The sequence below is a fragment of the Cupressus sempervirens genome, chromosome 5 (genome assembly GCF_028749045.1).
Source record: "Cupressus sempervirens isolate cs-2001-9-10 chromosome 5, ASM2874904v1, whole genome shotgun sequence".
NCBI lineage: Eukaryota > Viridiplantae > Streptophyta > Pinopsida > Cupressales > Cupressaceae > Cupressus > Cupressus sempervirens.
The window spans coordinates 205,180,585-205,204,446 of NC_143122.1; the positions used below are offsets into that span (position 1 = coordinate 205,180,585).

Below are 23,862 nucleotides of genomic sequence, written 5' to 3' on the forward strand. Positions count from 1 at the left end.
CCAGCTCTACATCAGGCTATTTTTTATGAACTCCATGCTTCTCCTTCAGCAGGGCACTCAGGCTTCCTCAAAACTTATGAGCGAGCAAGGAGAAACTTCTTTTGGAAAGGGATGAAACAGACGATTCAACAGATGGTGGCTGAATGTGATACTTGCCAACGCCACAAGGGTGAAACGACCCTCCTTCCTGGCTTGCTCGAACCATTGCCCATCCCTACACGGATTTGGACTGATATTTCTATGAATTTCATTGAAGGGCTTCCTAAATCCGGTGGCAAGAAAGTGATCTTGGTTGTGGTTGATCGTCTCTCGAAATATAGTCATTTTTGTGCCCTCAGCCACCCCTATACTGCCTCCTCTGTTGCACAAATCTTCATGGATCAGATATTTCGTCTTCATGGACTCCCTTCTTCCATTGTCTCTGATCGTGATGCAACTTTTACCAGTCATTTTTGGACTGAACTGTTTCAGAAAACTGGCACCAAACTGAAGATGAGTTCGGGCTATCACCCACAAACTGATGGTCAAACTGAAATTGTCAATAAATGCTTCGAAACTTATCTTCGTTGCTTCACTTCCGAACAGCAACATCAGTGGGCCAAGTGGCTCCCTTTAGCTGAATGGTGGTACAATACCTCTTACCACACTGCCTCTAAAATGACTCCATATGAAGCAGTCTATGGTCAGGCACCTCCAGTGCTCCTTCCCTACACTCCCAACAGCTCACCAGTCCAGGCAGTTGACATAGTTCTCCGCAGCAGGGATCAGATTCTTCGTACCTTACAGGATAATCTTCACATGGCCCGTAATCGGATGAAACAGCCAGCAGATCAACACCGTTCTGAGCGCTCATTTCAAGTTGGGGATATGGTTTTTCTTCGTCTACAGCCATACAAACAATCCTCCCTAAAGCTGAAAGGGCGTCATAAGCTGGCCCCAAAATTTTATGGGCCTTATAAGGTTCTACAGAAGATTGGTTTAGTTGCTTATAAACTGGAACTTCCTCCTTCTTCCCGCATTCATCCAGTCTTTCATGTTTCTTGTCTAAAGAAAGTTCTGGGTACCACTGTCAGAGCACAAACTACTCTCCCTGAAATGGATACGGAAGGATCCATTATCCTGGAGCCGGTGGCAATCATTGACCAGCGCACTCGCCAGCTTCGCTCTCGCTCCATCTCTGAGGTCTTGATTCAGTGGCATGGCATGCAACCAGAGGATGCTACCTGGGAACCCCTTCTTCAGATTCAACAACAATTTCCACACCTTAAGCTTTGAGGACAAAGCTTTTTTCTAAGGGAGAGGGGATGTTAGGAACCTGTGTGTTCCTTCTGTTTATTTTGTTAGAGTAGTGTTGTTGGACGCATATGCTTTGTAAGTCGTCCCGTGAGTATATTTTATTATCCCACATGCATAGGTAGTATTACTTTTCTAGATCGTACCCAGTATATAAGAATAGGTTGAGGCCCTTGATGGGCACGGACGAATTTATTGTATTGAGCTTGCTCAAAGGAGGTTACCCCCTCGAAGTGGCCTGCGATCAGTAGATTCATTCTGAGTTCTGCTATCACTTTGTATTCTGTTATTTCGAGCATTCTCACGATATTGCTATAAGGAGGTTCTTCACAATTGAATCAACATTTGTCACCAATTTTGTGACAATGCACTGATGAACGATAGCTTGCCACATGTTGAACCTGCCACATCAGCACCTCAAAATCTCTACCAGGCTTGGGAATGACTGCCATGTGTCACTTTTCCATTTTTTTCACTTGGTGCCACATGCCAAAATCTAATTGGTTGCTTAGCTGTCACTTGTCGCATTGTAATTAATTCTCCTGTCACCACATCATGATCTTATCAATGCTATGTTGGACTAAAATTTACTTTGTCATGCTTAAATCAACCTCTTTCGGCCCCACCTGCATGTTTCAATTTATCTATAAGGGCAAGCCTTAAAATTTCGGTTTGAAACGTTGGAGTACTTAAAAGGTTAAAAGGACTCTACCACTTTCAATGTGGGATAAAAGATAACACTCTTTCCACAAAGAAAACTTATGCACAACTTGCAGATCGATGACACCTCTGGTATATTTGAAAGAAAACATCCCAATGGCCCGACGATGCTTTCACAAGCCTCATTAGATGAACACAACTTCCAACTTATCAGTTGAGATATATGTTCTTAGCACTAGCACTATGAGTTATGAGTGATAGGTATGCGGGTCAAGACCTCTCTTTATGCAGATCCCTGGTGAATTCTTTAGGCGGTCAAAACTATCTGGTGAATTCTTTAGACGGTCAAAACTAATTACTCTTTAAGTTCAGCCAATCGGCAACCATTTTATTACATGGTCATGGAAAAAATGACCAATGAATCAACGTATTGTAAATGCTAAGCCCTGACCATTTATTAAGAAAGAGGAAACATATCTACAATGAATAGATATTAGCGCAAAATAGGATTCCATATTCCCTCCCTTCAGACATACCGCTACCTGATCCATGTGTTTCTCGCTATTAAACATTCGGAGATTTCATTTACCCATGAAAGCACACTCTGTTCTCAGGAAAATGGGAGATCGTCTACCTCATCTCCTAGGCGCAACTCCACATAATCCTTCACCAACGACTTTCCATCTACCTTTTATACTTGGAGGCTCACTTGGCAGGTTGGGAAAACGATTTCTCAAAATGGCAGAGATCACAATTTCACTTCACTCTTGGGAAGAATATATCTGTTTCCCTGTTTGTGAAACTTCAGCGAGAATTTCTAACAAATTCTCAAGTTGTGAAGTGAAAGGTTAATGTTTCTTGCTTCCTTTGACCTCTCTCCAATAGAATTGGCATGGACTTATTCATACAAATTTTGTAACTACTAAAGATTACTGGCACATTTGGGCACGAAATAATGATCCCATCTTCCTCTCATGGCCTTAACTTTACATGATTTCAATAAATCACACATTGAAGCCATGTCAAAACTCGATGATTCCTAGTCTCTCTTATGAAAAGTTAAACACTGGTGTTCATTCTTGTGCATTTGTGAACAGATTGTGAAGAAAGTCATAACAAAATTTTTCACATTGGTCAAGTTGGTCCTTAACAACAACATGATCCTACAACAATATTCACATTGATGCCTCTAGCAATCATAGTGCACTCCAAGCATGGTTAAGGAAAAACCTCTCAAGGTAAAAGGTCTCAAGCACTTCATTTCCCATATCTATCTTTGTCAAGGAAGAACTTGGAAATATGCATTGTCTATTAAATGCATAGACCCACTCAGAATTGGCAATTTCAATTTCAAAAGCATTAGGAGTCACCTTTTTATGTCCTTCATAGAGTTCTAACCCTTTTCTTATGAGAATGGTGTTTGGTAGTATTTGAGGCATCTATAGGATGGAGTAGACTTTAGATGTGTGGGCATCGTAGTCTTTGACTTTTGACAAGCTCTTATCAAACATGTAGCTCAATATTCACTCACATAGCTACCATCTAGTACCATTTTTTCATTTAAGGATGATGCTCATGATATAAAGGAGTTGTGCCCAACAACCTTTTCCCATAACAAGATGATCTCCCATATCAAATTCGAAAACACTATCATATTTCCCATACATAATTTAAGAGTTCAGATGTGGATATGATTGAAAAATTGAATCCCTTATTCTTTAGTACATGATGGCTCAATAGGAAGAACTATGCCAACCTAAGGATCATTTCCTCTTTATGTCATTTATTAATCTCGTATATTGATTTGATCCTAAACAAATGATATATGTCAATTTTGTAAAGAGGGCCCATAGTAAACTTTTGAAAATGGTCCCTTGAAAAGTTTTATTGACTGAGAATGGTGTTAACCTTAAGTTGCACTTTCATCACTATAATCACACCCAATCTTCTAAGTGCCATATAAATTTGGTGACATCAGTTGGACCCCAAAGTGGGTTTGGCTAAAAAAAATTCAAACTGAAACACCAAATCCTTAACTTATCAACTAATCACCTAACATTGACTAGATTCAAATTCAATCACTATTACAACATTGAAAAAGTTATTTTACCCCTTCTTTCATAATGTGATTTTCTGATAGGAAGGCCTATGAGTAGGCTCTAAAAATTGATTGAATCAAACAATTTGACCTTGAAAATATGCATACTGATTCTTTGTTCCACATTCCTGTATCTTGTCAAATTTTTTGTCATGACAACATCTTGGTCAAAAGATATTGACTGTCAAAGTTGCTCACTTGAAACTACCAGCAAACAAACATGTCAAAAAAAATAGTATGTTTTATTTTGGCTTTAAAAATAGTTCAAACAGACACTTGGAGACATAGAAATTGGTGCATTAGTTTATTGTCATGTTGAGAGTATAAATCTATGATTTGGGTTTGTAGGTGCACTTTCAGTACACCATTTTAAAAACTTTTAAAGTTGCCTCCCATAAAGAATTTCTCAAAAATTGTTCCCAGTATGCTTAACAAAGTTTCTATGAAGGATTGAATTATTTATGGGTCCAGATATACAAATGTGGAAGCAAATAGAAGTCAAAGATCATTTTTCCACCATGGAGAAGCAATTTTTGAATTTTCTGCAATGGAGTAGTCAACTTGAGATTTTCCACCAAAGGAAAAATGAACTGTAGTGGAAAACTCATTTTCCACTGTGACTTTCCTAGTCATTTTCTAATTTTCCACAATGGAGTAGTCAACTTGGGATTTTCCACCAAAAGAAAAATGAAGTGTAGTGGAAAACTCATTTTCCACTGCGACTTTCACAGTCATTTTCAAATTTTCCATTAGAGAAGAAAATGTTTCATTTTCCACCAAAGGAAAAATGTGTAATGGAAAATTCATTTTCTGTTTTGCCTTTCGTAGTCATTTTTTAATTTTCCATTGGAGAAGCAAATATTTCATTTTCCAACAAAAGGAAAAATGCATAGCTGAAAATTCATTTTTCACTACGACTTTTGTAGGCAAAGTCCAATTTTCCACATGAAGAGAGAAAAGGAAAAATCTCAATCCACAATGAAGGTATATGGGGTCTAGCATCAAGATCACTCCAGAAAAACAATTTGTTAATCAATCTACATCAAAATGGTGCCCACTACATATAAATGGAAAATTCATTTTTTATTGCGCCTTTCACAGTCAAAGTTCAATTTTCCACAAAAAGGAGAAGACCAAAATTAGATTTCCACTCTAAGCGTTCTAGAGAATTTCTCCCAAATTTCAGTAGAGAATTAACATTGTAAGCATGCAAGATAATATTTTTGCAGATTGAAGACATGGATTATAGAGCATTGAAAGAAGAATGGCTAGAAACTTTATTTTATTAATTCTGATTTTGTAGCAGTCATATAGAGCAGAATTTAGAAATTCATATCTTTTGACTCATTGATTATTTTTTCGATCGCTCCAGTCAGGATGAAGATAACTAAGTTTGGAAGAACATATCTAGAAATGAGCTCAATCCAATGGTGGAATAAAAAGATACACCCCACGAAAAATGACTCATTTTTACTTGGCAGTAGTATTTATTTTGTTGTCTGCTCAACAAAGGAAAGATTTTGATATTGATTTAACATATTTAAATGTCAATTGTTAAAATATAATTTAAATATGTTAATATATATTATTATCAACTTTAAAAGTTAATAAACATATCAATTTTCAAAAGGAAAGGATGAGAAGTCAAAGAGACAAGAATTGAAAAGTCATCAGAGGAAACCAAATGATCGCTGGAGAATGTATTTATTGTAAAACCTTTTCATTTGCAGGGGTTCTTCTTTTTTGCAAGAGACAGAGAGCTAGAGGAAGGGGAAGGAACTTAGTTTTTTTTTTTTGCATTTTCATTATGCATGTTAAGAGTTTGAGTTTTTGTAATAGATTGCGCATAAGTTGTGAGCAAATAAAATACGAGTATTCTTATTTGTGATGTTCAAAGCAATAGGGGTTTTATTCTAAATCAGAGCATTTAGTTATTTTTCCTTTGATTATTAGCAATCAGAGTATTGTTATTTTCAGTTTTGGGCATCATCTTCCATTTTGTGTTGAATAATGAATGGATTGTAAATTAGAGTATTTGCAGACATTCCTATTACAAGAATTGGGATTACTTAACAGTCTCTTTCATTTCATTTTCCACTACATTTGCATACATAACAATCACATTGCATTACCAATGTCGGGGAGTCATAGGAAGTGTGAATTACTGGGGTTGGCTAGGTGTAGAATTGAATTCTTTGCTTGAGTTAGTTTTGTCTAGGGCTGGCTTGGTTTTCCTCTTCCATTCTTAGGTTAAGAACATACCCAATTAGTTTAGGAACAAACAAATTCATTGAATATCATTGATAAGGGAGTTGTACCTTTCAATTTAGGGGAAATCTATCAATCTCATGATAGATTATCCAACTGTTGGTATCAAATTGTTTCTCATAGGTTCGGGCATGTAAGAGTTACATTGGAAAGAACAATATGTTTACCAATAGGGTTCATGATGAATAACTAGAAAAATTTGGCAACTGTGTGAATTTGGTTCTTAGAATTGTCAAACTGGGAATACTATCAAAAGTGATTTTCACAAATAGAATGGACCTTAGAAAGTGTGCAAACGAATTTTTTAAGACTTAAAAATGGGCACATTTGAATTATTTTTAGAGTAGAACATAGTGGTACAATCCATTTGGTCTCATTTGTCATAGCTTCAAGGTTATGACATCTCGAATGGGGCTACCGATCAATATGCACTTTTAGATATGCATAAAACTTTATAAATTGCATTTGGAATCACATTTGAAAGCTAGTTAAACATATTCATCATAGACTCAAATCTAGAAAATAGTAAGTCTTTGACCCCTAGAATGCAATGCAAAAGGAATATTTTCATTTTAGACAATTGGGTGAAAATTATAACTAGTCAAATAGAGCTTTCCAAAATTCTGAGAAAAATGCACTAGCATAACAACAATAAACAACAAACTTTGAGGGATTCAAAACCTAGTCAAAAGATATCAAAATGCTGAAATATAGGTTCTCTGGTATGCATATTAAACACTCTAAAAGTGGTGAGTCATGAAATTTAACCGAGTGCAAGATATTCAATTGCAAACTAGGCTTCCTATTGATGTTTGATACTTAGGCAAAATGCAATTTTGAACAATTCTCAAAATGAGACTTCACGAAATAATTCAGAATGACAATTTATCATTATGGGACACATGCACATAATGAATGCAAGGTGCTAGAAACTTGAAATACTTCATGGCTCTCAAAGTGATGACAGGGTACACAATGCATGAAAAGCACTTATAAGGGCTTAATTTTAAGAATGCTACTCAAAATCAGGGCTTTCATTTTCAGTCCTAACAAGTAGTTTCATATAGAAATCAATAGTTAGAGGGATAAGGAGAAATATGAAAGGAGGGGAGGAGGATAATGACTAAGATGAATAAGAGAAAGACATAATTGAAATATAAATGTGAAAAGATTGATAGAGATTAATGGATTAGAATCAAATATCAAAGTGGGGAAGAGAAGAGAGGATGGGAAGATGAAGAGATAAAATGATAAATATTATGAGGTGATAGATAGAAAAAGTAAATATAGAGAGATATGAGAATACAAAAATAAGATATGGAGAGTGGGAGTGGAAGAGCGATAGAGGGAAAGAGTTAAAATGATATAATAAGATGGAGAAAAGGTGGTAGAGATGATGAAGTAGAGCCAATTTTGAATTATTAACTTGAAAAAGTCTAGGTCATTATTTTCATATAGGAATTAATAGTTATAGGGATAAGGAGAAGTAGGAAGGGGGATGGTGAGTAAGATGAATAAAAGAAAGACATAACAAAAATATAACTATGAAAAGATTGATGCGTATAAATGAATTATTATCAAATATCAAAATGGGGAAGAGAAGAGAGGATGGGGACATGAACAAATAAAATGATAAAGATTATGAGGTGATAAATAGATCAAAGACAAATAGAGGATATATAATATAGATATAATGAGGCTAATGGTAAAGATATGGGAAAGATAGAGATAATGAGGAAGAAATAAGTGTCTATGTTTGTATGTAAGAAAGATATAAATGTAGGGATAAGTAGGTAGATAGAGAAATTGTGAGTCAAGGAGCCTCCATGGTGACTCGAACTAACATTCATGTGCACCATTTTAAAGGTAAAGTATCCCAAATCTACAATTTTGATATCTCAAATACTCCTATGTTGCATGTTTCATATCATGATGGAAGCTGCTATAGTAGTTTGTACTTCATTAATAGAAATGCCAATGTTCTTGTGGAACCCATGTTTTGGAGGAGGACAATCAAAGTACAAGTCATAATGACCAAGAGCCTATAAAGTTCATCATGAATGTAAAAGGGTGCAAAGATACTGGAAAAAGTTGTGAAGAAGATAAATCATTAAAAGAAATAGATGAACCTCGATGGAGGAATAGTCTAAGAGGGTGTATTCCATGGGTACCAAGGAAGTGAAAATAATAAATATAAAAGTGAGCTTACCAATATTTTACCATGCACACAAAATTTTATGAGAAATCCTCTCCGGCAAAGCAGTATGGTAAGGAGGGCAAACAGGGTTTACTTGTAGTTCCGCTTCGAATTGAGCTAGATCGGATCCAGCTTCGATCACTGCTACTCAAATTGTTTCCAGGGTTGAGTGAGCAACTAAAAAATAGAGGGAATAATAGAATAGTAGGCATAATAGAATAATAGGGCACCCACGGCTATTTCTCTACAGTCCTTGCCCCCTCATATATATATATATATATATATATATATATATCAGCGTAATCCTTGAACCCTTCAAAGGTGCAAGTGTTAGTTTATTTATTTGGAGAACAAACATTTCTATTTCTGCTAACACCCTAACCATATATGACTACATGGGTTTTATGTTTAGGTTATAAAATGATAAAAAGGTAATTACATCTATATATATAATAGAAATAATTTAGATCTCTCATAGATATTTCTCCTGTAATAATCTTGAAGATAAATTTTGTTGCAATATGACAATCAATACATGTAGAATGTTTTAAAGATGCATGAACAAACCAAAAACAATTATAGACCTTTCTTTATAATAATAGAATTTATATAATTAATTTTCTTCCTTATCCACATTACTATATATGAATAATACAACTCTTGAGAGAACTTATGCTTGGTGTTCCACAACCAAACTACATAGATTAGAGTCATGCATAGTTTTTGTATATCTCTTTTGGACAACTAATAGTTATTAATTATTATGCATTTACCTACTATGCCATGGATAATTTATTAGCTTTAAGCATATATCATGCATAGCTTATAATTATATTTATATTATTAAAATTTTATTAATAAATTCAAGTGTCATGTTGATAAAAATATTTATGAAGTAATAATATATAAAATTGATCAAATTAATAGTATTTAAAAATATAAAATAAACACACACACACACACACACACACACACACACACACATTAATATATATTATAAATATTTATTATAAACATATATCATACATAGCATATATTTATGTATTTATATTTATATTATTAAATAAAATTTCATTAAAAAATTAAATTATCATATTTACAAATTTCTAAAAATTTAATATGTAAATTCATATACTTCAACAAATTCAAAGTCTTCTTTAAAAAATTTTTACACTATACTTCAAACATTAACATCCCCATTGTAATATGTCACCATTGCAATATACTTCTAAGTTCTTCACTGAATTCAAACTATTTTAGCAGCTATTGTTGGAGAAGGAATATAAATAGAAATCATAATAATTATATGAAAACTTGTTAGATGTTCATTTTGTTAGCTTCTAAATTTTATAATTCATGTGGAAAAGTATTACCTTCTCTATAAAAATGATTCATATTTACATGCTTAAATTTTAATTCCTTAGGAATATGGTTCATTGTTACACGGTTAAAAGTTTCTCTTAATTCCACAACATTGTCCATAATAAACTTTAATTTCTAGTTATGGATCTGCTTCATCCTAGTTATTATTTCTAAAATTGAAAGTAGTTGGAAAATGGGGGTTGACTCAAAGTACATGATGCTTATAAATAAATAATTAATAGGCATATGCATAATTAACCTACCTTTCTTTTCAATTTCAAAAATACCCATATTAACACGTCCCAACTATGACAAAAAAAATATACAAAGAAAATACAACTTAAAATACACAAACTTCATAATAAACAAAGTGTATGGAAACTTGCAACAAAGAATATAACCATTTACACATAACCCATAATAGATCTAAAATAAATATGCAATTGAAATTCACATGCAAGAGAATAAACAATATAACCACAAAAATTGTGACACAAGATATACCCTAGGAAACCCTCATTGAGGGAAAAAACCCAGCCTTCAAAAGCATCCATCATCATCTATTATTTAGCAAAAACACCATTACAATACAACCATGGAAGCCTTCAAAGAAATAGCCATAACCAAGCAATCCATGTGAACAAGTATGAATTTAGACATCTAATGCCATGCTTCCAATCTTCACAAATGCTCCCTTAGCCAACCTGTCAAGCCTTGTCCTGCTCGACTCTTAATTTTTCCCTTTTTGTCTTCTATCTTGTTATATAACAACTACCCTTGTGGCTTCTTATATAGTAGCAAGTCCCATAAAACCACCAAGTGGTATTACATAAATGATGTGCTACCTAACCCATTGACCCCACATTTAATATTGAAAATTTAATTCTTTTCACCAATATTAAATAATTACATCAAATATTATCACAATATTACAATACAACTCCTCAAGTATACCCTATGGAATCTTAACATGTTGCATGTCCATCTAGTTACAAAATTACATAATAATATAATATAATATAATATTACAATATTATGCAATGTGTGCAACACCCATTACCTCAACTCATTATCTTAACAATCTCCCACTTGTTGTATACATTACATAGGGTCAATATTTAGCTACATAAATGAAAAAGTGAACAATCACTCCTAGCACATCCACCATCATGGATCAAGGTACACCAAGTGCTCCATCCTGGTACTCACAACAAAATCAAAGTATCCAACTTCTCAAACATGAATGATCTCACCTCCTATTATGCCACTACCATTGAAAATACATAGAAGGCATCCAAAGACAAAGACACCCAACCTATTGCATTAGAAGACCATAAAATCCTATACCAAGTGCACCATGCAAATGTCGAAAATGCTTTTGGAGCAACATGATCCAAGACAAACCTCCAACATCTATAAAGATGCAATAAATATATCAATGCCATAAAAAAATCCCACTCAACCATAATACTAAGTCACCTATGGTATCATAAAAAATCTATCTCCTACATGAAGATCCTCTAGGTCTACACATACACAACCAAAGTGTCACTACCAAGTAAACACCAAGATCTCCAAACCAAGAAGATACAAACCAAACTAGGAACTAATCCTACACTGTCACCTCATAACTATCACAATTTTCCACTAAACCATGCATCTAAGCTATCCATGAGATCATGATGAAAAGAAAAAAATCCTCTAACCATGAGAATCAGCCAAGGCATCAAAAAACTCAAAGTGCACATCATGAGCTCCTGAAAAGAAACCAAGTAACCATGATCCTCAACCAAGAGATATACCACCATAACCAAATCAAGAATCTAAGCTAATGAAAATCGATGATGTACCTATATATCCAATAATGTCATGGCAAAATTTATGGCACCATGATCACATCCATGAACTAATCATCTAATTCTCAAAGTGTCCAACCTATCAGTATAAAATAGTCAACCACAATCATCCACCATGACTATACCTAGTAACAATATTTCATCCCTTCTACATGAAGAAAAATTAGCAAATAATGTGACTTACAACATAGACAACACAAATCCAAGACACCAATTTGAATATGCATCAATAATGAAATATCAATAGGCAAAGACAACCCATAACCAAGCCATAAATGCAACCTGTAAGTATAGACCACTTATAGCACTACCAAACTTGTAGACCCAACAAGTCATCATAAATATCCAAATCAAACACTAATAACCATATCATCATAAGACCAATCTGAAATATGAACTAAGTATGTAATGACATCAAATCTTAAATCTCAAAATATACAATGTCATAAACTTGTAATGTTACTATAGTCAATATATACCATAAACTATTCAGATTAATATACCACCAAATAAGCCAAGTGAAATCTACATCGAATCTGAACCAATGTGTAGAGCTCTCCAAGAGATTTTCATTGACTACAGATTCCAAAATCTGACTTTGTATGCCTAAGTTATGCCCTAACCTATGCTCAAAATTAAAAACATTTGACTTTCAAGCTAATAAAACCTAACAAAATTTCAAAATTATAGAACCAAACCTACAGCAAGTTGCAGTGCTTTGAATTATCTTTCTAACACCTATAGGAAATATGAACTCTGATATTCTAAGAGAAAGTTATGGTCGTTTTACTAACACAGTCTTTTAACCATTTTGACTTTTATTTTTTTAAAATTATGATAAAAATTCTGATGGGATTAAATTTGACTACCATCTTAGATTGAAACTTAAAAACTTTTTCATTTCCTCTGAACATGGCCAAACTAGGGCATATTATATATCAAAATTTATGGAAACATCAACTCGAATCCAATGGTGAAGTTTTTATTTACCTAGGAGGTCATTTATAGAAGCTCCACCATAAAATCCACATTTAAATGAAACATTTGAAAAAACCCTTTTGTCCAACAATTTTACATGCACAAAATCTACCAATATCCCATCATAACATCAAACCCAAAACCCTCAGATTTGTAATAAACAAATCATATATCTTTCCCTTTCTTTTATCCTCTCATGCATTTCCATGGATTCAATTTAGGGTTACAATAATAAAACCATAGCTTTAATACCACTTGTAAGGTAACTTGCAACAAAGAATATAACCGTTTTCACATAACTCATAATAGATCTGAAAAAAATATGCAATTGAAATCCACATGCAAGAGAATAGACAACATACCCACAAAAGTTATGACACAAGATATAACCCTCATTGAGGGAAAAAAAAAACCAGCCTCCAAAAGCATCCATCACCATGTATTATTCAGGAAAAACACCATTGCAATACAACCATGGAAGCCTTCAAAGCCATAGCTTGGACCAAGTAATCCATGTGAACAAGCATGAATCCATACATCCCATGTCATGCTTTCAACCTTTATAAATGCTCCCTTGACTAACTTTTCAAGCCTTTTCCCGCTTGACTCTTGTTTTTCCCCTTTTTGTCTCTTTTCTTGTCATAGAACAACTACCCTTGTGGTTGCTTATATAGTAGCAAGTTCCAAAAAACCACCAAGTGGTATTACATAAACTATGTGCTAAAACCATGTGCTACCTAACCCATTGACCCCACATTTAATATTGAAAATTTAACTCTTTTCTCCAATATTAAATAATTACATCAAATATTATCACAATGTTATATTACAACTCATTAAGTATATCCCATAGAATCTTTACATGTTGCACGTCCATCTAGGTACAAAATTGCATAATAAATAAAATAATATAATATAAAAATATTATGCAATGTGTGCAACACCCATTATCTCAACATAGAGTCCATAAAAGCACCATTAACAAACCCCTCATAGGATGAGTGTCGTAATAGTAATAAAAATAATAATGAAACATACACAAATGGGGGTACTATTTCTCCTTGTTCTTCTCCTTTCCCTCCAGCTTGTCCAGTATTAGTTGGAGCCAATCATTAGATAAGAACCTATAAAGAAATCTTGTGGTGTCCACCCATGCCATAGAAGTGAGGCCTTTCCTCTCTGGGTGTAACTTGTGCAGGGTGGAGTTCGCTGAATGCATCACTCACATAGAAAACCTAGTGAACTCATCCAACCTCTTCTCCAAGATCCCTTACTTTTCTTCCAACATCTTTAGGTTCATGTTAATGACCCTTGGACCACCGTTCTGAATAGCAGTAGATGGGGACCAAGGGATATGCTTGTCAGGAATATGATGACCTTTTCCAGTAGCATGTTTGGGGGAAGTGAGGGTCTCTTACTTCTCACAAATTTCCTTTGAGAACTCTTGTTCTTCTATTTTTTGAGGTGGTTTCTATCTGAAATTAGTCCTAGTTAATGAATCTCTTTATTTTTCATCATTTATCAAGTCCAATTCTACACAAAGGAATAATCCTTCTACTAAGGCCTTAAATTCCACTACATTATTTCTATCAATTGTAATGATTTTGAAAGAAAATGTTCTAATTGATTTTTTAATGAATTAAAGCATATTAGATTAAAAAGGGAGATGCAGAATAATAATAAATTTTAAATTTTTTTGTTAGTTTTTTAAATTATTCTTAAATTAAAACTTATACTAAAAGTAGGATTATAAATCATGTACAAATTTTTTTAACATATATTTGAAATTAATTGAAATTAATTCAAATAAATTTAGTATTGTATATTTATTTTTAGAAAAATTAAAGAGCATTTCGATAATAGCCATTCTGTTTTAGTACAATAAGATGAAAGACAATTTAAAGTTTATAAAAAAATATTTAACAATAATTTTATCTTTAACTAATATTCAGTAAATGAATTGTTGATTTACTTTTTATTTATACATTTGTTTGATTGATTTCCATCTAAGACAATTTAGGATTAGTTTTGAACATAGATTCAAAGTTAATTTATTTTATTGACGAGTATATTTCTTTTAATAGTTCTTTTTTTAAAAAAAACACTTTGTCCATATATTTTCAATTTAGATAGTATTCATTATATTTAAAGAAATTTTGACTTATTTAAAAAAAAAAAAAAAGGGTTATCCCACTTTCCTAGTTTCGATCGAACCTAGGTGGATAGTTTCGATCGAAACTATGAAAGTGGTTTGCTAACTACGTGGTTAAACTGCCAATAGTTTCGATAGAAACTAAGAAATTTTGTTTCTATCGAAAGTTTGTTTATAATAATATATGCTTCTTTTAAATAATATTCCATTTTTTATATTTATTTTTAAATTATTTTTATTATTTTAAATTATATTTTTATATTCACTACTAAATGTTCAACATATTATTAAAATATTAATTCTTCAAAATATCCAATTATTTTTTACTAAAGTACTTTTATTTGCATATAAATATTCTAATTTGCTTTAAATATATTTAAAATTTTATTTTTGTTTACTAATATAATATTTTAATTTGTTTTAACTTATTTTTTATTAGATCTTTTAATAAAAAAAGGTTGTGGAAAGGTTTCAATATTTTGGGTACATCTTTTTCCATAACCCATTCTCTATTTGTTGATGATACTTTAGTCTTTGGATCATCTACATATCAAGAAGTGCAATGTATGAAGAAAGCCATTGATCTATGTATACAAATTTTGAGACAATGTATCAATGCAACTAAATCTAAAATTTATGTTCTTAATACATCCCAATTGGTTACTCAAAGAAGAACCCATCTTTTGGTTTTCCCCTTTATCATTTGCCTTCTACTTATCTTGGTGTTCCCTTTTTTATGGGATTAGAAAAACCCTCTTATTGGAAATCTGTGATTGATAGTATAAAAAGTACAATTAGTGTTTGGAAGGTTCGCTAGTTATCCCTCTCAGGTAGAATTTTGCTTATCAAAATTGTTCTATTTGCCATTCCTAATTATTAATTCTCCATTATACAAGCCTTGACAGGTATCATCTCTCAAATTGAAACTTTAACCCACACCTTTCTTTGGCCGGAAAATATGAAATGACAAAAGAAAATACCTCTAATTTCTATTCAAGCCATGTCAACCTCTTTTAGAATAGGAGGTGTCAGACTTCCCAACATTACTAATCGGAATAGGGCTTTTGGTGGTAAACTTGTTTGGCAAATGTATGGAAAATCCTCTACCAAATGGTGTCACCTTTTACAAGAGAAATATTTAGATAAGTTGAAAGCTTCCAGAGTTCTTAATGTCCTAGACCTAACAAAGAGCTCTTTCATTTGGGATTTCATGATGGCTTCTCGAAAAGTTATTACTTCATTCATATCATGTAAAGTGAACAATGGGGATAGTATCAATTTTTGGTTTGATTCATGGAATGGGTTCCCCCCCCCTTTGCCACTATTGATTCTTTAAAAGATTTCTCAAACATAGTGATTCAAGCTTGGGGGACATCATTTTCTAATTATTTCTTAGCTATACATAGATTCATAGGGCTAGTCATTTGGCAAGACCCCTCAATTTTTCCTATATCCCATAATCAAGCTACTTGTTCCAAACAAGTATTAGCTGAAAGGAATGTTTTTATGTTTAATCAACCAAATTGGCTCTTATGGGTTTCGAGTAAAGATGGTAAATACTTTGTCAAACCAGGATATTTAGCAGTCCAACACAACCAGTTTAATCAGACCACATTTCATGCTTTTAAATTTTGTTGGAATAGCTTAGTTTCGCTAAAACTAGGATGCTTTGCATGACTTGCATAAAAGAACAAAATTTTCACTAGTGATCGGCTTCATAGATTGAACATTTTTTATCCCTTTAATTGTGTACGTCATCTACAAGTTATAGAAACAATAGATCATCTCCTCTTAAACTAACATTTCACCCAAGATTGTTGGCATTTTGTTCTTAATAAGCTTAATTTTCATATGTCATTACCTTACTCTCTATGGGATTTATTCCAGGCATGGCCAATCTTATATTTTGAGTTAATGTTCTCATGTCTTTGGAAGTGCATCCCTACATATGTAGTATGTGCAATTTGGTGAGAAAGAAACAAGAGAATTTTTAGATAGAAATTATCTCCACTCCCTCAATTTATGGAAGGGTTAGGGAGATAAATTGTTGAAATTTTTAATGCTCCAGTATGTAAATATAAGGGTAAACATGTTTTTTCTCCTTGGGATGGCTATTTTACTCATTGATGGAAGGATTTACTTTTTCCTTATCATCATGCGACATTATGTCCATCCAAGATTCCTCTTATCCAAGCACAAACCAAGTGGATTCCTCCAAATGAGTGTTATTTCAAACTCAATTTTGATGGGGCCTCTAGAGAAAATCTAGGTAACTCTAGCTATGGCATATTCATTAGAGAATTTAATGGTTATGTGATTACAACAAAATCATCTCCTCTCCCTCCGTGTACTAATAAAAAAGTTGAGGCCTTGACCTTACTTTTTTCTTTGGACCTTACAAAATCACTATCTATATCTATGTTACATGTTGAAGGGGATTTGACCATTATTAGTAATGCATGTATTAAATTTCATGTATATAATTGATCCATACACTATATATTGCATCCAGTATGGTCTCTTCTTGATTCAATCTTTGAATGTCACATCATGCATACTTATAGAGGAGACAATCTTTTAGTTGATTGTCTGGCTAATTTGGGTAATGATGTGGTTTATATTAACTCTTTACTTTCACCACTTAACCTCCTTGATTTCCCCAACTTGGTTAATATTATGACAAAAGAATATGTTTAGAATAATGTTGAGCCCTTCTCATGTATTATTTAATAGTAAATCGGAGCTTCTTTGCAATTTCACATGTTTTTACTTTTATGGATCTCTCTTGATCTTTTGAGATATTGTATGCAGTTCAGAGTTTTGGATTGCACTAGCATCAGATGACTCTCAATTGGAGTTTTGGATGAAGATCAATGTTGGAACCTTTTATGATAGTTTTTGGCTTGGCTCTTGGTTTTGTCTTTGACACCAAATAGTGAATTGTATTCATATGAGTTTTGGGCTCTTTGTAATCACAATATTCTCTATTTGGGAATCACAATGATAAGATTCATTAGTGTTGATAGATACTCTCTCTTGATGTAGTCTTTCTTCTTTTGCATCTTTTTTATATACAATGACCGAAACTTTTCTTTTCTAGTTCTTTTGTCATAGAACTATTTTTGAACCTATTATTATTAATATAAATATAATATCCCACCCAAAAAAAAAACTTATTTTAAAATTAATTTTATTCATTTTCATTTAAATTTTTAACTCATTCTTAAATCTCCAATATATTACTAGTAGAATTATTTGCTACATTGTGCCACTTCTTAAGAGTGTGTATATTTCTCGTGATTTGTTTCTGAGCTCACATTTCACATAAATAGTTTAGGTTTCCCTAACATGGGAAAAGTGTGATAAAACTAAGAATGCAAAAGAAAATACAGAACAACAAAAGCACATAAACACAGAGTTTATCATGGTTCACCACAAATTGTGGCTACATCCATACTGAGAGCAGAGGAATAATATTAATGAGAAAACCAAATTGAATTTACAATACATGCGATCAACATTTATAGATCACAAATGATCAGCTGAAGAGACAAAATAAATGGAGGAAAAAACACAAGTGTCTGTTGGCCTTCACAATTCAACAAATCTCCCACCTGAAGACAATAGATACACTAGCTAATCATCTATTCCCCTGCTCTACTTGCTGACTTACTTCTTTTTAACAAGGCCAAGAGAAGTCCGGGCACATTCAAACTTCTCCTTGGGAACAACCTTTGGCAACATGTCCGTCAGATTGATCTTGGTATCAATTTTGGCAACCTTCAGTTTTCCTTCTGCTACCACATAACGAACATAGTGAGCATGCTTGTCAATATGTTTGGAGCATCGCTGAGAGGAATGATTGTGAACCATAAAAATCACACTCTGACTATCTGAAAATAAAACATAATCATCTTGTTGCCAATGTAAATCACTGAATAAGCATTGTAACCAAATCATCTCTCTAGCCCCTTTGGAAAGAGCCAAGTATTCGGCTTCAACAGAAGAAAGTGCAACACAATGTTGCAGTCCTGAGGCCCAACTAATGGCAGTCCTGGAAAATGTTAAAGCATAACTAGTAGTAGACCTGCACTTTGCTCGATCTCCGGCAAGATCTAAGTCACTGAATCCTTGCAGCTGAGTATGATTTCTACCAAAACACAATGCATAATTAGAAGCACCCTTGAGATACCGCAATATCCATTTCACTGCTTCCCAATGAGGTTTCTCGGGATTGCTCATGTATCTACTAACTACTCCCACCGCATGAGCAATGTTGAGACGTGTAGAAACCATAGCGTACATTAAGCTACCAACCGCTGATTTATAAGGAACATTAATCATAAAATCCTTCTCATCTTGTGTTTTGGGGCACAATTCAAAACTGAGGAAGAAATGAGAAGCAAGAGGAATAGGAACATGTTTAGCTTCAGCCATGCCAAACTGTTCTACAACTTTGTCAATATATGATTTTTGTGAGATTGCCTACCCCTAGTCTACATTTTTCTAGTTACATTACTAATATCATTGCCAAACTCTTTTAGGCCAAGTTTTATGTTTGATAATTAGTAGCATTATCTTGAGATTATCAGATGTTGTCTTACACTCAAGTTTATTATATGATGAGATTACTTGGTACTCTATATTTCATGCATGTATGATGATTATTCAATGTTTTCAGTTATCGATGATGATTAATTAGATGGTTTATTATCACATGCACTTTCTTATGGATACTTACCCCATACTGAATGTGTATGGTGTTTCTGATGTGGTTAAGGAAGGGAGTCGTAGTCACTTGCTAGTCAGGATCTACACGATGCACCACTTCCTGCCATTGTCTGTTTAGCTTAGAATATTGTGTTGGTACATGCGTGGATTTTATGCAGGTTGTAGGTACCAGATATCGACTTCCCTGAATTGCTAGGATGAGCGTACCTATCGCATTATCTCAATGGTAAGAGAGGGGAGATAAACTCTTAAGTCCAAATCATAAACCCTTTTAGCCAATTGTCCTAATTGATAATTAGGACAAGTATATGAATTAAGTACCTCCGAATGCATCAAATGATGTAATTTCGTGATTATAACCCTTTTGTTTGATTTAGTATGTGTTTTTCTATGATGGGTTTTCGTATGTACCTTATGAGTCCTTGATGTGTTTTCTATTAATTAATTCTAATTAAAAAGATTAATTAATGATTTAATTTAATAGAAAATTATTATGATATTTTAATATTTCATTATATTTAATTAATTAAGAAATTAATTAAATAAAAAAATAGAATTGAATTAGGAGATAAAAGTTTTAAGTATAATTTTAGAATGTGATAATATTTATTTAATTCAATAATAATATATTTAGAGTTCATTTTTAAATAAATGCTAAATATTATTATTAATTGAATTAATAAATATTTTATCAATTAAAGTTTCTTAAATAAATTAAAAGTGGAAAAGATATTAAATTATTAAAGGTTTCTAGATCGCATGATCTAAGCATGAGTTTTAAATATGAGAAATTAATTAAAAAGATAAAATAATTGAAAATAATAATGTTATTTTATTTTCATAAAGTGCACATGAGATTAAAGTAATAAATTAATTGAAAATAGAAGTCAAGTCGAATATTAAATAAAGTTATTTAATAATTCAACTTAATGTGCATGAAAAGATGAATGCAAAATAAAAGATAAGATAATAAAAGTTAATTTTGAGTTAACTCAGTTGAGCAAAGAGTCTTCTCAGGTGAACGCACAATTAGTGCCCTGATTTGAGGAGAAAACTTCTTATCACAACTTTTTGGTTCATTTTTGGGGGGACACGAATTTGGACGAGAATTTTTGGGAGACAACTTTTGGAAGCGAATTTCAGAAGGTTAATTCCAAGAAAGATTTTCGGAAGAAGGTTATTGAAGAGGAGGGAATTCTCTTACAGTTCCTGGGGATTGCATAATAGCATCAGGATCAGGTAGGGTCTTGTGTTTTGATCATCGATTAAATACGCAATTATCCTTTCCTGTCTTCTTCGTGCCTGTGGATTGTATAACTAAATTCCCTGTGATGAAAGCTTAAATATTTCAATTGCAAATTATTAAATGCTTGTCAATATATTCGACATACGTAAAAATTAGAAGAGTGATCAAGAGTTCTCATTTGATAGATTAAAGAAATTTGAATTTAATCGAGGAAGGGTTAAATTTTAAACTTATAAATGAAAATTGTAGATTGAAATTCGAATGGTTAATATTATTTTCTCTACCAAGATATATCTGTGAATATTTGGAAAAAAATATTAAAAAAAAAAAAAATATATATATATATATATATATATATATATACATAATTATGTATATATATATATATATAATTATTTATATATATATATATAATTAAAATCTAATTAAGTGAGAATTGTTTTTTTTTCTTTTTTTTTTAATAAACAAAACTATTTTTTTAGAAAGGGCGATTTTTTTAAAAATTAAGTTTAAAAGTTTTTTTTGAAAAAAAAAATAATATTTATAAAAAAAAATTATTGAAGGTATGGGGGGGGAGGGATTCACCCCGTGCCCCACCCCCTGTTGCCGTCTGCGACCAGTACTCTGCATCGCAGGTACTGCGACGATAGGGTACTTTGTACCTGGCCGCCGCAAGCCCTGCGACAGTAGGTACTGTGGCAACAGAGGCTGACAACCTTTTTAAAAGGCTTTCCATTTTTTTAAAATTTTGAATTCCTTTCTTTTTCGTGCGTCAAATCATTTCCATTTTATGGAATTTTAAAATAATATTAAATTAATAATATTAATTATTAATAATATTAATTATTAATAATATGGCCAATAGTGGAATGTTGTGATGGTTAAGTTGTTATGTTGTTATCCTTGCCATCAAGGTTCAAATCTCATGGGGATGAGGTCCCCCATTTGTGGCCTCACTGGTTCATAGCTCTAGGTCAAAGCGTTTACCCCTCTTTAAAATCAAATTATTAATAATTTTATTTATAAATCTATATTATTATTAAATCAAGTTTTATTATTAAGTTATATTATTAATTAATAATTAAATAAATTATTAATTCATGAATAATAGTCTAATTATATTTGATTTAATTAAAGATTAATTCTAAACTATTTTTGGGACAATAAATTTAATATTAAGGGTAATCTTATATGTATTTTTGAGCCAATGAATTAATGGGTTGACTTGTAAATTAAGCGGAGAATCTCATGTACTTAGAATGTACTTTGAAACACAAACTGAACTTTACTATTAACCCTGTTATGTTTTTTTAAAAATCAACCCAAACTATGAATTGTACTGTTTTGTTTATGCTATCTATGTTTTGGAGTTGATTAGATGTTGACCAGTCTTAGGATGTTACTAGAGGCTCTGGGGTTGTGCGATTGTGATGTTATGGTGATTTGTTCTCGATTTTTTATACTCGACCTTGGTAATGTGATGCTATGCTCTATTATGGATGTCTTTACTGGTTGTTACTGCTTTCCAATTTCCTTGTGTGAAGCTGAGGTGTTTTAAAGTGAATTGTTCTTGGTGATGTCACATTGTGACATGTATTGACTTGACCATTTTTGGAGTCTTCGATCAGTATTGTGATTTATTGTTGAGATACTTGTTGGTTGCTCATTGGAGAACCATTAGATATTGTGACTTATTATTGATGCCTTCAATTGCTGATAGAGAACTGTTGTGATCATTATGATTATCATGTGATGCTTTCCAGTCGCTTGTATAGGGCTGAGGTGATATTTGTGATTTGTGATTTCATGAGCCTAGGGTAGGTTATCTATGTGTAGCGTCAGAAAGTGGCTTGCGATGGGGGCTGGGGCCCTAAGTGGCTGCCAGGGTAACTCATTGTAAGTTGTTTTAATAAGTGAAAACATCTCACCTAAATACTGACTTAAATGAATCTAATAAGATAACTGTATGTTCTCTCTCATGCCTTGTGTGCTAATACAGTCTAGGATGGGGTAGAGAGAACGCTTGGTTGCGACCTTGCTTTTCGTAGTATGCCTCGTCAGCACGAGAGGATACTAGTGGCCGCAGGATCACAGGGGACCCGAGATTCCTAAGGGATTACTCGGGTAATTTTTGACGTGACTTTTGCGATGACACTTTCCCGTTTGCATGGTAGATTTCCTACGTGTCTTTGTGTGCCTCTAGGTTTAGATGTCAATCTATTTTTAGGAACCTTTGAGTTAGCATACTTATAGGATTTCTTGGACTTAGAGAGTATTGATGTTACATGTTTTGTTTCCATTGGGACTTGAGACTATCTCCTCAGTGCGGTGGGAGTGGACCATTTAGGTTCCACGTGGTCGGGTGGTAGTGCTTTTCACTCTTACCATTGAGATCTGTTCGAGACACCGTGGCTGGAGTATTACTGTTGCTTATACCTTCATTCTGTTCATGGATCATTATGATAGATGGTTATATTATATGTTTGATGTAGTATCATTTTATGATGTATGTATATTTCTTGATGTATGGATTTATTATGTATGATGAATGGTTTCATTTATTTATTGCATGTGTATCATGGATCCAAAGAGGATGATGTATATTTATCTTGTTTTTGTATATTCTTTTAAAGCCTTTCATACCCTGTGACATGTACAGTGGATGAATGAGCATTCCGAATTAATTTTCCAAGAGGCATTCAGAACAATTGTATATTTTACGAACATTGGACTTTTCATTATTCTTTCATATTGATGTATTAAATGATGGACTTGGTTTTAGATTAGATTTTACATGTGATTCAACGTCATGGGATCTTTAAGGAATGCAACCTGTTATGTATGTTATTGCTTTTGCTACTTTGTGTTTGATGTGTATGTTATACTTTCTTTTAAAAATAAAATAAAATAAATGCTTCAAACTTAGTCAAACTTTAGGTTATTTGTTTTGGATCCCTTGGCGGGGGGTTACATGTGACAATGTCAATACCTTTTTCTGTCTATCCCTAGTGATATTCATCC

At 32.9% G+C, this 23,862-nt stretch overlaps 1 protein-coding gene across 2 annotated transcripts in view; it reads left to right on the forward strand.

The window, feature by feature from the left end:
* LOC149555132 (uncharacterized) overlaps nucleotides 1-17,747 on the forward strand; it is a 32,871-nt gene extending 15,124 nt beyond the window's left edge. Inside the window, exon 2 of one of the 2 annotated variants that reach the window (XM_089833589.1) lies at nucleotides 17,676-17,747. In XM_089833589.1, the coding sequence (XP_089689715.1) occupies nucleotides 17,676-17,698 (23 nt within the window). In that variant the 3' untranslated portion in view covers nucleotides 17,699-17,747. Of the gene's footprint in view, nucleotides 1-4,977; nucleotides 5,399-17,675 lie in introns of those variants that run through there. The other variant, XM_089833588.1, reaches the window with a different exon arrangement.
* The last annotated feature ends 6,115 nt before the right edge of the window (nucleotides 17,748-23,862 follow it).